We start from the raw sequence: 15,346 nt of genomic DNA on the forward strand, positions 1-15,346 counted from the left end.
TTCAGTAGAGTTCAGACTTTTTGCTGTTTAAATTTCAACAGACAGCATTATAAAATTCCAATAAAGCAGAAAAATTGGGAATGTAACTAGTAAAAGAGAGAAAAGGAAGATGAGATTAATCCTTTCAGTTTTCACAGTAGGGAAAATAACATGAAGCAGAAAAACATTTATTAGGAAAGCTGCTAGAAGGATTTAGTATTTTTGCTGATTACGTTGATACAACACAGTGATGCTCAAAGGTGCATGTCTAATAAAGGAAGGATCAGAGAAAAATCTTGGTATTATGGATAGGGTAACCCAGAAAAATTTGCCTTTAACAAAGTTCAGTTGTATAAATGTAGACCTTTACCAAAGGTGTCTATCACATACTTGAGTGGTCTTTTTGTAAAGACAGGGACATATAGACAGGGACTATATAAGCTCATTTTTGGCATAACATGTTAACCTTAACAAATAAAAAACCAAATCTGAACCATCATTTCATATTGGCTAATTCAGTTTAGCAGCAAAGTAATAAATTGTTCTATAAAGCTACAAAAAAGTGTTCAACATTGGTATGAAAAATAAAATGGAAAAAAAGCAAAGGATGAAGGGGCCATTCCTGCAGCCAAAAAGTCAATTCAGTTTATTCATATTTACACTAAGTTTTGAATTCTGTGGAAATATCTGGCTGACTCACTACAAGAAGCAGTGGATGTAAATGTCATAAAAGAAATAGTTGACAATCAAAATAAATGTTGTACCTTTACATGTTGGGATTACTCCACTCCACGTGCCATTGCTAGTACAAGTGCGAACTAAGGAGCTATTTGATTCCATTGTATAACCAGGTTGGCACATATAAGTCACATTTTGTCCAACAACATAATCATCACCATATCTCATGCCATTGGCTGGTACTCCTGGATCTCCGCAACTGATAACTGCAAGTAAATAGTTGAGGAACAGATTTTAAAACCTAAACATGATTTATTTATATGCGAGAAGAAAAACATAGTGAAAAACTAGGAATTTATTAGGAACAAAAAAGGGAGAAAAATTATATATCTTAATCTGCATCAAGAGAAGATAAACATACATGTCATCTGTATTAGCTGCCAAACACAGTATGTGGAGCTGTGTAACAGTTACACTTGGACAACATCAATACATCTGTTCAACAGTAGAAGTAATGGACTGCACAATTTTGATAAGTAAAATTTCAAGATTATAAAATGAAAAAAAAAAAAAAAAAAAAAAAAAAAAAAAGCAGGAAATAATCCATATGTCACTACCATCCTTTGATACCCTCAAATTTTCCTATCAGTTCAGAGCTTCATTATTAAACAAGCAGATATCCGTTGTTTACTTTTCCGTAAGTACATCCTGAAAGGAAACAGTCTGGAAAATGTAAGATATATGTCTGCAAAAAGCTCCCACTTTTTTAATGCTCACATGGTTACTACATACATAAATGGATGAGAACGTTCAGGCAACACCCAAACATGGGCCATGGCTTATGATAAAATTAGGCCTATAGGACTTCAATCAGTGGGAATGGATGTCAAAACTCTTATGACTTATAGTGTCAGGAGACAATTTAATTAAGATTAAATTTCATAAGGAGTTAATAAAGAATTATATCATTATAATCTGAGAAAAGTGTTCAAACAGGTAAGTTTTCCTCAGATCTGGCCAACTGGAGTTACCAGTTTTCAGAGTAAGAAATCTTACGAACCATAGTGGCAATGATAAAAAGATGCTGTTTTCAGGAAAAAACAAACACCAGGAAAAAATAATCTAATTCGTATAAAATACACCACACACGTGTTTTACAGTTTATTTTACAGTAAACTTGGCAATCCCTCTACAGCATTGTTATTGCTTCTGAAATATTGTGGGGAGCAGTTTCCTGGGCAGAAAGCACATCCTATCCACTTCTAACTCAGTGCTAAAGCATGGCCATTTGAATGGCACTCTCTCTGTATCTTGTTTTCCTAAATAAGAAAACTCATGACTATATGTTTGTAGTGTATTCTGGCCAGGTCCCTTGATCTAAATATTTGGGGAACTGAGAATCCAAGGTATACTGTATGCCTGCTCTACAGTTTATCACAGTCTGAGTAATTAAGCTCCAAGTATTAAATCTTAAAAAAAAAATAATAAAATGTCCCACACAATCCCTGTCTATTGATACAGAAGAGACTATAAAAGATATCACAGGGTTAGTCTAGAGGTAGCTAGTGCAGTAATAAAGAAAATTGGGAAGATCAGCCTATTTTATTTTACCTAGTGACATGGTAATTTTAAATTGTTTTTGAAACTTTAAAAGTCGTAGATTTTTCTTTGTCGTTCTTTAAAAAATACAGAGCTGTGAAAGGCAGAAGTGTTTCTCTTAGTTACATGAGTATATTCGAATACTCTACGTGTTCTACCTTTCTTTTTTTTGCTATATTCCATTTTCTATCCTTAACAACTGAAATAATCCTTGATATTTTGTCCAGGTATACTATTGCTTTGACTGGATTACAACATAATTCTCATGCATTTACCCTTTTTTTTCCCTAATCCTTGTTTCACCTCTTTAGATTATCCTGTATGAAGAATATTTCAAATCATGACCTTATAAATTTAAGAACATGCAAACACCATACATCATATATGATCAAAGAGCTCCAAAAACTATCCATTTATTTTATATTGTTGAAAACTATTTTAATTGTTCATTTAAATCCAGCTTTTTCATTCACTTTCCTTGCATTCTCCATTTATTTCTTTCGGTCATTAATACAAACTTTTTGTTTCTGTTAATGTCACTCTAACGATTGTACCCTTTCCTGCTACTGACACTTTGACATTGATCCATTATACAGCAAGAGCTACCCCCTGGCTCCACCAGATCTCTAGATTGCTCTACCTTCTTAAAGTTACTATCTTCCCACCATTAATTTTTCCAGCCATATTTCAAAGAAAAAAAAAAAAGACCTGATTTTCTTTCATACTTTCTAGTCTTTATCTTACTATAGGAATAAGAGTCGCATGAAAGAAAAAACTTAAGGGGAAAAAAGAGTCATTCTTCATATTACTGTGTTGTGACATTAAAACTGCTCATAAAGGTGGATGTGAGCGGAAAGAAAAAGATCCTTTTGCTCTTTTGACTTACACTGTAGCATTTGACTATCAAAGAAAGCAGAAGCAGATGTAAGGAGGTGACCTAGATTTTACTGGGATTCTGTGTTTTGTCATAAACATAGCAATAAAGCTTTAAGTAAAAGAAACATGTCATAGCTATTTAGCAGGTTCAATTGCACTTCCTGAAGTTCATAGATTTTGAACATCAGAGAACCACATAATATTTGAGGTTGGATGGGAGCTCTGGATGTCATGTGGTCCAACTCGCCTGCTCAAGCTGTCCATCCAATGATGCAGAGTTGGACCACCTCCACTTAAGTCACTATGGTAAGCAAAAAACATCTTAAATCACTGTAGTGATCCTGACCAGAATACCACTGTACATCAAAGATTCAGTGATCCACAATACAGTTAACCTGAGGAGCCCCACGCCTCTGCACTGTGCTGCATGGCTGTCAGACCTTTGCTGTGTGCACAGATCCCTTGGCCAGGGCAAAACCTCAGCCAGCTCATTGGAACAGAGGAGCTGCAGGCAGCTCCAACTCATTAAGAGCGATTACACAAGCTGCATGTCCTTGCTTTTTATCTAGCACTGCAGCAAGAAGTTCTACAGAACAGTGTTTCTGTTTGACTGTAGAGATGATAGAGTTGTTTCCTTGTAAGAAAATCCTATAGTAGCTTGAACAATTGAATCACAGAAATAAAGAATGGTTTGGGTTGAAAAGGACCTTAAAGATCATCTAGTTCCAACCACCCTGACATGGGCAGGGATACCACCCATTAGACCAGGTTGCTCAAAGCCTCATCCAACCTGGCCTTGAACATTTTCAGGGAAGGGGCATTCACAGCTTCTCTGGGAAACCTGTTCCAGTGTCTCACCACCCTCACAGTAAAGAATTTCCTCCTGATACCTAATCTAAATCTACCCTCTTGCAGCTTAAAACCGTTACACCTTGTCCTATTGCTACGCTCCCTCCTAAAGAGTTCCTCACCACCTTTCCTGCAGGCCCCCTTTAGGAATTAGGTAGCCTTTAGGAAGGCTGCTATAAGGACTCCTTGGAGCCTTCTGTTCTCAAGGCTGAACACTACAAACTCTCTCAGCCTGTCTTCATAGCAGAGGTGACCTAGCCCTCTGATCATCTTTGTGCCCCTCCCCTAGACCTGCTCCAACAGGTCCATGTCCTTTTTGGAGGGTGGCTGAAGACCCCCATGAGGACCTGGGTTTCTGAATGTGAGGGTGCTCCTATCTGTCTATAGAGGCCTCATTTGCTTGGGCTTCCTGGGCATGTGGCCTGTAGCAGACCCCCACTATAACGTCACCTGTTCCTGCCTTCCCTTTAGTCCTGACCTATATGCTCTCCTTGTGTGCACAGCTTTTGCTTCACCTATTAGATTGTCTTTAACTCAGTCACAAATTTTTGCATTTTTACCCTTTTATTTCTCTCCCCCAACCCACCTGGGGGGAGGTTAGTGAGTGGCTGTGTGGCGCTTAGCTGCCTGCCCGGGTTAAACAACAACAGCATGGTAGGGAGAGTTAGGGAAAGACATAAAACTGCTCTGTCAACAAATTCTGTTGGCACTTACAGGAGTACTGCTTTGGATACACTTTGAAATCGTTATGAGAAAATTATTCTCTTACAATACATGACCTTCCATTATGAAGATTTTATAGACCTGGAAATAAAACTGGCAGGATAAAGAGAGGGGATTGTTAACTCATGATCTGTTAATTATCTGTTTAGCTAATGTTGTCCATTAAATCTTGTTAATTATCTGTTAGTGATTTAAAATACATTGTCATAGAAGAAAAGATAACACATGAAGTATGATGATTAATCTACTTTATTTTCTATTTAGACGTGCTAGGGAACTATAGAATTAAATGTCTGTGGAAAGGGACGCAAACTGGACAAAGCTCTGAGCAACGTGCTCTAACTCATCCTGTAACAAGCAGAGGGGTCAGAGTAGACAATCTCCAGAGGTGACCATCACAGAATGGCTGAGGTAGTCGCTTTAAAATGCCTCTTAATTTCTCAGTATTTTAAAGCTGCTGCTGCTAGTGCTTGTATCGTATTAGATACAAGTTGTAGCCCTAGTACTGCTTCTGCACCTCTTTAGGAATTAGTTAATAGTCAGCAATAATCAAAAAGGCAGAAATGAGTCAAGCTGAGATTCTCAGAGCTCGTACCTTTTTTTGGTAAGATTTTCTTTCAACTGTTCTGTTCATACTCTGACCACTTTCAGGGGATATACAACAAGCTAAAACCCTCTAAAGATTGAAACATACTAGGCAAGAATTAAAGTAGGTAGATCATGTAACTATAGAACTCCTTTAAACTGTAACAGCAGTCTATATTTTACTATACTGTGTCTGTCTTCAAAAAAAACATATGCTTCATCTTCTCAAAGCACTACAGGTTTTTAAAAGTATTTCGTGTACAAAATTATATATGAAGATATGCAAGAAAAAGACAAAAATTTAAATTATTTGCATCCAACATCTATATTTTACTTTATTCTTTCAGAGGAGAGAAAAACAAAGACTATTCATTAGAGATTTGTCTTACTTGTGCAGTTTGGCAAGGATCCAGACCATGTTCCATTGGCAGTGCATTGTCTTACAGATGATCCAGAAAGTATGTATCCTTCCATGCATGAATAAATTACTGAATTAGAGAACGTAGTTCCATCAATACGAAATACTTTTCCATTAGCGGTTGTTCCTGGGTTGCCACACTGCACAGCTATAAAGCAAATTGTTAAATATTTTTTAAATGTAGTAAAGATAGTTTTTGAAATAGTAATGTCTAAGGACAATGGGGCTGTCAGCAGTATTATGTGGTAGAAATCTGTGCTGTTGTTTTGAAAAATGTACCTTCCACCACCTACTGATAAGGCATGTTATACTGTAAATAGCTGTTTGCATGAATTACTTGTTTTTATCCTTTTGTACGTAGGGAAACACAGCCTACAAATTTAATTTTAAAATCTGCATTAAAGGAAAGCTAGTTTATCTGCAAAGACAAACTCCCAATGATAAGAAAATGTCTGATCTACAATTATCACTGTAGATTTAATTTGACTCTGTAGTAAGTAAGCAGTTACAGCATCACCTGTCCTGGTCCGGGGTGGAACAGAGCCAATTTCTGCTCAGTGAGAGCCTCCTCTCAGGCTTGTTCCTGGGGCAACCAGCGTCAGCCCCCGGGTTGTTTGCCTCACGGAGGGGTGGGCAGGTCAGGTGACCCAGAGTGACCAATGGGGTGTTCCCGCCCAGCTGCCAGCTCGGTAGCTGGTTTCCCTGCGAGGGCTCTTCAATGGGGAGGGGGAGGACCCTGGGAGTCTGTCCACCTTTGATTCCCCATCAGTGTGTTGTGGAACCCAGTTCCCATTTCTCACTGACATCAGTCTAGAACTTTCCCAGTGCCTGCCAGTGACACCTCGCTGGGAGCTTGATACGGTTTTGTGTATATATCTGTATATATTGTAGCTATTCCATTATTTAATTTTTATTTTATTATTAATATTTCATTGAAGTAGCTAATTTTTTTTTTTTTAAACTCATAAATCTCTTTCTCTCTCTTCTTCCTCCCCTTGGAGTGAGGGGGGGAGAGCACCTGTCATCTTGTCATTGGCCAGCCTGGCCCAAACTGTGACAATTACCAAAACACATTTCCTATCCCATTCAAAGCACAGGGTAGTCGAACTATTACTTCATAGGCAGGTGTAAGCTTGATGTTTCCCAGTTCTTCAGTGCTGGACTTTGGAATTTGAATATGTCTTTCATATGTGGTTACATATACACATCTAATCCATATGACCCAAATTAGGACAATATACCTGTGTGTGCATTACACACTTTTATACAAATATATATATATATATATATATATGTATCTGTGAACTAGACTCATCATTTTGAGATTTTTAGGGAGGGAAAAAATTACACCAAAGTATCTTAAAATTAAAAAAAAAAATCTTAAGAGGGTAATTCACTTATGTAATATAAGATCAAAGAAGAAAATCAGAAAGTTCAGATGGGTTAAGCGTATCTCTTCAGATAGCAACATAAAGACACATATATAGATTTACGTGGTGTCAGAATGGCAGAAAGGATATTACAAAAGCAGCTTGTGAAATAAGTTTTCAAAATGAGATGACTATTCCATACGGTCAACAGTGATAAAGTGGATCATAAGAGTAGAGAATCTCAAATTATTTTCTGCTTTTCTTTGATGAAGTGTCTGTTTGGAATTATTTCCTGTTTGAATAAAGATAATTAAGGTAATAATTGATTCTCCATAAATATCCTGTTAAACCTTTCTTCTATGATAAAGCATCTAGCTTGAAATTTCTAGAATGATTTTTTCTAAATAAAGTTTTCAGCATTTAATTTTTTATTGAAAAATAATGTCAAAATTAAATGACATTTTTAAGCCAATCATTTATGACATAGATGTATGTAATGAAATCCTGACATTGACATTTTCCTAAAACTTGGCTTTTTTCTCTGAAATTCAGATGTATAGTGGTTGTAATTAAAGATCAGTCAATGCTGATCTTTTTAAGGAAAAAAAATCTTTCAGCAAAAATTGAGTTGTAGAGGCCCTATCTACTTCTGTTTAGTTTTTTATACTGGATAACATATATAGCAGACGCTGACACATGACTGAGAAGAAATAAACAGTTCAGTACACTTTTTCTTCTCAAAACTTTGAAAACACGCAGTTTCATAGGTACCAGGAACTGTTTTCAGTTTTGTCACCTGATGCCAAACCATTGCTATGGTGCAACAAGTTATTAAAAAAAATTTATTAGTCAGTCCAAAATCAACTGTATAGCATTCACAACACAAAAATGGCAATGTAAAATTGGTTTTCTGACAAACATTTTTAAGAAGGCAGTTTAAAGCGGATCTCTTGTGATTTACCTTTGCACTCAGGTTGTCTTCCTGTCCAGCTTCCATTTGCCATACATGTTCTCTCTTCTGAGCCATGGAGGATATATCCAATATCACAGCTGAAATGTACTGTGCTTTTAATTTTAAAATTGTTTTCTTCTCTAGACCCATGACCTGGGATGCCTGGATCACCACAAGAACCTGCTGTATCACCTAGAATTTCAAGTGCAAAGATTAGAATAAGTACAAAATATTATTATAATATTGCATTTAATTTTTTTCCTATGTATTTATAAACAAATTTATATTTATGTTTTAAGAAATAAACATATATTTCAGTGGGTGTGAATCCCTGTAATTGCAAAATTACTTGATTCTCAAATAATTTCTTTTTACAGAATTTAAAATTATCTCAAGATTCCTCTTAGACAACGCTAAATTTTTGGTAACACAATTGCCAAACAAGAATAGGGAAACAGAAAGAAAGCTACAAAATCTTGGTCATTGTCCTGTGTATTTTAATGCTTGCAGAAATAACAAATTAACTAAGTTTAAGAGCTAGCTGACTGACTGGTTTAAAATCACAGACTCAAAAGTTTAGGCTCTTCTCTGTTTACCCATTTCATCATGTGACACAGATCGGTATAGCAGCCTGCCAGCCCTATTTAAAAAGAAATTGTAAATAGTTCCAAGTTTTAGTAAGTAAAATAATTTTACAAGCTTTCAAAATACTTCATGTCTAAGCTACTTAGGTGACTTTACATCCCTCTAGTTTGAAAAAGGCATGCCACATAATTTTTCAATAATTTAAAAAAGTCCAACATTAAGATGTTTTTCTGTTATTTTGGGAAACCATACCTTAAATTTTGCAGTATGATTTATTTAAACTATGAAGAATTTGGGGCAGAGACAGTTAATTATTCTATACTTGTAAAGTCTTTACAATAACAGCTACGTTTTCAGCAAGCTACTTGTCATTGGGCCTATAATAATTTTATGATGAAGAAACGAAAATAGCCTTTTTGCTATGACAAGTATAAATAGTTTGGTACTGTAAAGCTAAAGAAAATAAGAGTTTGCATCCTGTCACAACTGAATCTATACCAAATAAATGTTTCTTCATGTCTTGAGAAAAAATTGTTAGACATGATTAACATTTCCTTTCTGGGGGTACAAAAATTGTCAGCCAAAAAAAAAAAAGGCATTTTCGTGTACATCACTTATGAATGCTTATCTCAAGGTATTTGAGCACTTATTTAATTTAATGAATGAATGATTATAGAATAGTCTGTAATGTTTCTTTGATATTTTCATTTACATTTTAAGGATTCCTATTTGTATTCCTTGATATTTCTGTCTATTTCTTTAATTATTGTTTTTTTAATAAATAAATATTATTTATTTATTTATATTTTTATTTGCTTATGGACAACTACAATAAGTAGTCTTAGATTTTATCTAAAGGGGATTTTTTCCCCCAAACAAATACATATGCATACTAGCTGTAAAAACATTTGTGATAAGCCTAGTCTGAATTTGCAATTCACATACGTATACAATTATTTATTAAGTAATATTGTTTTACATTGAACTTTGATTTCTGGTGCATAGCTCTAAATATCACAGGTTATAACAACTTGATCTTTGTTCCCATTATGGCAAATGTCCATCTCATTTTTTGATATAAAGTTATGGGATTAAATTAGGTGTTCACATTTTTTAGTTTCTCTCACCTTTGAGGTTGTAATGGCAGATTAGAGAAAGATGAGGGACTCATAGAGCAGGTGATAACATTAAGATTGTCCTTGTCTGCAAGCACTTCCTAAAATTTTGAAGTAGAAGGTTCAGATTCTTGAAAAACTCTTTCAACCCTTTGGAATTTAGTGCAAGATTTTAACCAATTAGCACTATTTTAATATTTTTTATTAATTTTTAACCATTTCTGTGCCACGGGCTGTAAAAAAATGCATATCCTGAAACTGAAGCTGACATAATCAGTTTATATCTGAATACACTAAAGAGATGAAGGAAGGAGGGGAAAAAGAAATGGACTGGGATATGCGTGACCCCAGCTGGAGTACTGTGTCCAGTTCTGGGGTCCCCAGTACAAGAAGAATGTGGACCTTTTAGATAGAGGTGGTCCAGAGGAAGGGCACAAAAATTATCAAAGGGCTGGAACACGTCTCCTATGCAAGAGACTGAGAGAAATGGGGAGTTGTTCAGGCTGGAGAAGGGAAGGTTCCTGGGAAGACCTTATTGCAGCCTTTCACTATATAAAATACATAAGAATGATTGAGAGAGATTTTTTATCAAGGCCTGTAGGGACAGGAAAAGGGGCAATGGTTTTAAACGGAGATGGTAGGTTTAGACTGGACATAAGGAATCCTTTTTTTATGATGAGCATGGTGAGACGCTGGACCAGGTTGCCAAGAGTTGTTGATGCCCCCTAGAATCATAGAATAGTTTGGGTTGTAAGGAACCTTTAAAGGCCATCTCATCTAACTGCTCTGCAATGAGCAGGGACATCTTGAACTAGAACAGATTGCTCAAAGCCCCATCCAACCTGACCTTGAATGCTCCCAAGAGTGACACCTCTACCACCTCTCTGGGCAACCTGTTGAGTGTTTCACCACCTTATTGTAAAAAAATTTATTCTTTATATCTAGTCTAAATCTACCCTCTTTTAGTTTAAAACTATTACCCTTTGTCCTATTGCAACAGGCCCTGATAAGTATTTTGTCCCCACCTTTTTTTTAAGCCACCTTTAAATACTGACAGGCCACAATAAGGTCTCCCTGGAGCCTTCTGTTCTCCAGGCTGAACAGCCCCAGCTCTCTCATAAGAGTAGAGTCCTGTTTCATAAGAGAAGTGTTCCAGCCCTCTGATCATTTTTGTGGCTCTCCTCTGGACCTGCTTCATGTCCATGTCTTTCCTGTGCTAGTGTTCAAGGTCAGGTTGGACAAGGCTTTGTACAAGCTCATTTGGTGGAAGATGGTCCCTGCCCACAGCCAGCCATTGTCTAATCTTTAAAGGTCCTTTCTGACCCAAACCATTCTATGATTCTATCATTTACTAACGGTGTAAAGAAACTTGAATTTTCACTGTGGAACTGGTATCGCAGTATTGTCAGATTTGCATATCGGTTATTTTTTCACCTCTTGTTTTGTCACAGTTGTAAACCAAGAAATAATGGGTCACTTGTTTTCTTCCTATTTTCTGCCTTTGAAGATATCCATGTACTCGAAATTACATAGGTCTGAATAAAGTTCAAAACCCCATTGATTTCTTTAACCTATATAATGGAAACATGAGGATGACAAGAAAGGATGTCCCCCCAGAATATTTGTTGAGAATTAAAACTGGTAACTTATTAATCTCTATCACAATCTGTATTTACACACTGTAATATAAGAAATGGGATTTAGCCAGGTCCCCAAATTTGTGTGTGACTTGGATTTCTGGTTTTTATTTGATCACTGCTGTTAAAGAAAATCAAACTGAAGTTGTGAAACAGAACATTCTTAAGCATGAAGTGGTTCAGAAAAACATATCTCGACTTTGGCGAGGGCTGATCTATTACAAGGATTAGATGGTGTTCCCTCCAAACCAAGCATCCTACCCTGGTATTATATGGAGCCCACTGGGCCTTATTATAAAGATGGATTTATGATGAAATTACAACATACCTGTGGTGTCATCAAGTCCGGAGACATTTTGCAAGTTAAAAAAAAGTAAATGAACCAATCATTTTGAAGATGTGGAAGAAGTTTCCCTGTGGAAATTGATACTCTTTCCAGAAGTTACATAGGAAATATTTTCAAAACAAACCAGTTCCTTTAACATTCTACTGAATGTAAAATTTCCTGTTGGTGTTAAATATCACTGACAAAGCCTACTTCTCCCAAATCATGTTCTTGGTTTTATGTTTTTACTTCTATTGAGACAGTGCTTCAGTTTTATACGTTATTTCACAGATTTATAATGCCCTTTTGAGAAAATCAAAATAAATTCAGAACAACCTCAGGGCTCAGTCATTAATTAAAAAATATTACCTGAGCAATGTGGAAGAGATCCGCTCCAGTGTCCGTTTAACTGACAGGTACGAGACGACTGCCCCAACAGGGAGCGTCTGCCTGTGCAGCTGTAATGAACAGTGGATCCAAACGTGTATTTATCTCCAGACAGGACCGCGTTAGGAGGAACGCCAGGATGGCCACAGTCAATCACTACAATGCATAATTATTGGAGATAAAAAAAGGTTATTATCACTGATCAAACAGTTTGTAGTTATCATTTTCATAACCCCATACAGAAACTTTGTGAAGAGGCTGACTTTTTTAAGGTTTAGGGGAGGGGGGCGCATTATGTGATTAGAAATGCAAAATATATTACAGACCAAAAGCTGTGAAACAAATGTTTGGAGATTTCAAAAAGGTATTTTAGATATAGATATCGGTGCCCAAAACCACTTCCTCACTAATTTGATCTTTATGGCATGAACATATGCACACACATACAAACACACACTCATGCATGTACTCTTCAGGGAAAAAATACAGGAAGACAGTATCTGCCCAAGTCCCTGCTGAGACAGAGAATATGCAGGACTTCATCTCTCATCCACTGGTCCCAAAGCATTGATTGTGAAGTCTATCAGGCTTATAAACAAGTTCATTTTTGCTAAATTTTGCTATTAATTTTGTATTAATAATATTAGTTCCTTAAAATACTGTATTGCATAAATAAAATATTTGTTTACATATTTTCAACCGATTCCTAGGTGTCATGCGTTGATGTTAACTGCACAGAGATTGGAGGAAATTTCTACAGGATCCCAATCTTAGAAATAGATAAACTACCAGTTGTTTATTGAGTACATTTTGATTAATAATTGTTAGTTATTTCCATTCTATAATTAATTTTTAGTACTCTTAATCTTGACATTTTTGTGATTTTCACTTAGAAGTGCACATAAGGGTATCCAACAATGAGCTTATACGTACCTAACTTTGCTAACTGCCTCAAATGTAATAACATACGCAAAGTCAGGAAAGAAAATGGGAAAATTTAGCAAGATATCTTCTGTCCTTCAGTTGCCTCTTATACAGAATATTATTATAAGTGGGTCTTTTTATAACTGGTCAAAAGCAGTCATTTTTGGGGGGGAATAAAAGACAGGCTAAACGATAGAAACCTCATCCGGAATCAAGATAACACCACTGAAATAATTTCAGCAGCCTCCTATCTACTGGAAAGTTACATAAAGTAACAATGAAGCTACCTTGGCTAGAGCAGCAGGAATATGCAATAAGACTAAAGGAAAATGATAAAAGGTGTCGTGCATCATTACGGAGAATACCATATACACGGACAATATATGTAATGGAAACAAAGTTCTGTATTAAAAAGAAATAGCTAGTCTGTCTTCTAAGATTAAGAGCTCATATCAAAAATGTGCAAAAGAAACCCCCTCACATGACAAATTAATGCAGAGAAAACTTTTTAAGAATTCAGAGCAAGAAGTTAATTTAAAAGCAAGCTAAACTTGTCAAGTTCTCGAAATGCATAGCTAGAATTCATAAACAAAATTAACTTTGTTCACAGATTAATCTAGGCTTGTATGTTTGATTTCTTTTTATCTTCCACCTGTCCATGGCATGTGGCATATCTTGGCCAAAGATATTTGTATTTATGCATCATGAAAACCACAAATTCTAGCTGTTCTAGTACCAGGGTACACCCCTAGTACTAGGAACACGCCCTAAATCATACAAATGTAGTTCTTATCAACACTTCATTGTCTCCAATTCCATAATATTTTCAGGAGAATTTCTTTTTTTATCAAAAAAGCCAGATCAGAAACTTGATGAGAGTTGAGAATGTATTAAATTCCCTAGCACTTCAAATGTACGCAAGTACAATGGCTGTAAAATACAAAATATGACCAAAGTCATGTCTTATGATTTATCTTCCTCTAGTGATCATTCTCGTTCTTCGAGCTTTAAATTTATACCCACACTGATCTGTGTTAACTGAGTCATGTTCTCTTAGGGGTCCAGCTTGCAAGGTGCAGGATCTTTCTGATAACCCCACAAAAGATTTAGGAATGTGGTATGTGATTGATTGACTTTGATTCCAACCTAGTGCCACTGACCCCTGTGACCATTTTGTAGGCTTGCAGGACTTTGAGTAAAAGAGTTAGAATGGTCAACTTTGCAAACTGGGCACTTCCTGTTAGCAAGTTATATGTTTAATCAAACATATAACATATACATGTTATATACTTCTCTTTTATTTTTACATTTATGTTTAAAAGTCCTGATTCCTAATAACTGATTTAGAAAATTATACCACGCTGTAATGCTACTCTTAACTTGATTATATGTTCTACAAAATTTAATTTTATATTCATGTTCTTAGGTGGGAATTTCATATGAAAAGTTGATTGTATTTATTCTTTTTTTTCCTAATGCTAATTCATCCTCCATTTAATTTCCGTCAATTTCTTCATTTCTGCATCTCTATTATCTACCCCTATTCCATCACAAACCAGCACAGTACCTTTTTATAGCTGTGTAAATGTAATTTTGCATTAAGCTTTGAATGAGATTTAAAGAACTAATAATAAAGGATGAAGAAAAATAAAAGGTAATATTATTAATCTTCAGAGTATGAAAACTGTCAGGTCAAATTATATCTTTTCATTATTATGGACAATTATCAATCTATTTCTATTACACCAAAACATCATAAACCACCAAAAAATCTGAGAGAACAATATGCAAATAGTTCTTTTGTCTATGTGACATTTCAATGGCTATTTCATTCTCCCTGAAAAATCCAAATAAGCAAAATACACAGTTAATACTGATTACGGAAGAGATATATAACATTCTGGAAAAACAGAAAGAAGTATAAATTCACATCTTCTTCTGGTCAAATGTGATGACCTATCAGTAAAATTACAGCATTATCAGTTTAAAGACCGAATAAATTTACAAATGTTCAATTAAATTTCCAAATGTTATACTCTAATTATTGAGTACTGAATTAAAAAGTACACTCTAAGTTTCTTTAATCTGTATAATTGTCAACAATTCTTTTCATTCTATCTGACAACAGGGAATGGTTGTATATGTCATATTGTGAGAGAAGCATTGTCAGGAGAAGATGCTGCTATAGAATTATTGAGAGGATGGCACAGACACCAGCAAAAAAGTAGTCTATATTATTCAGATTTCAAGCTTGCAAGGTGTGGATTGGGTGTACTCAGTAGCTTAAAAATAGCAAATCAGAGCATGTCTTTCAAAACTAAATTAACAATATTTTGCAATTCAA

General features: G+C 35.5%; 1 protein-coding gene across 1 annotated transcript in view; it reads right to left on the reverse strand.

Moving 5' to 3' along the window:
• CSMD3 (CUB and Sushi multiple domains 3) overlaps nt 1–15,346 on the reverse strand; it is a 600,957-nt gene that overhangs the window by 36,181 nt on the left and 549,430 nt on the right. The window contains exons 57-60 of the mRNA XM_014965576.1: nt 12,061–12,234; nt 8,039–8,221; nt 5,679–5,855; nt 744–923 (exon numbers count right to left, since the gene is read on the reverse strand). Of these exons, the coding sequence (XP_014821062.1) occupies nt 744–923; nt 5,679–5,855; nt 8,039–8,221; nt 12,061–12,234 (714 nt within the window). The remainder of the gene's footprint in view (nt 1–743; nt 924–5,678; nt 5,856–8,038; nt 8,222–12,060; nt 12,235–15,346) is intronic.

Source organism: Calidris pugnax, unplaced genomic scaffold, assembly GCF_001431845.1.
Source record: "Calidris pugnax isolate Ruff unplaced genomic scaffold, ASM143184v1 scaffold41, whole genome shotgun sequence".
In the NCBI taxonomy this organism is placed as follows: Eukaryota; Metazoa; Chordata; class Aves; order Charadriiformes; family Scolopacidae; genus Calidris; species Calidris pugnax.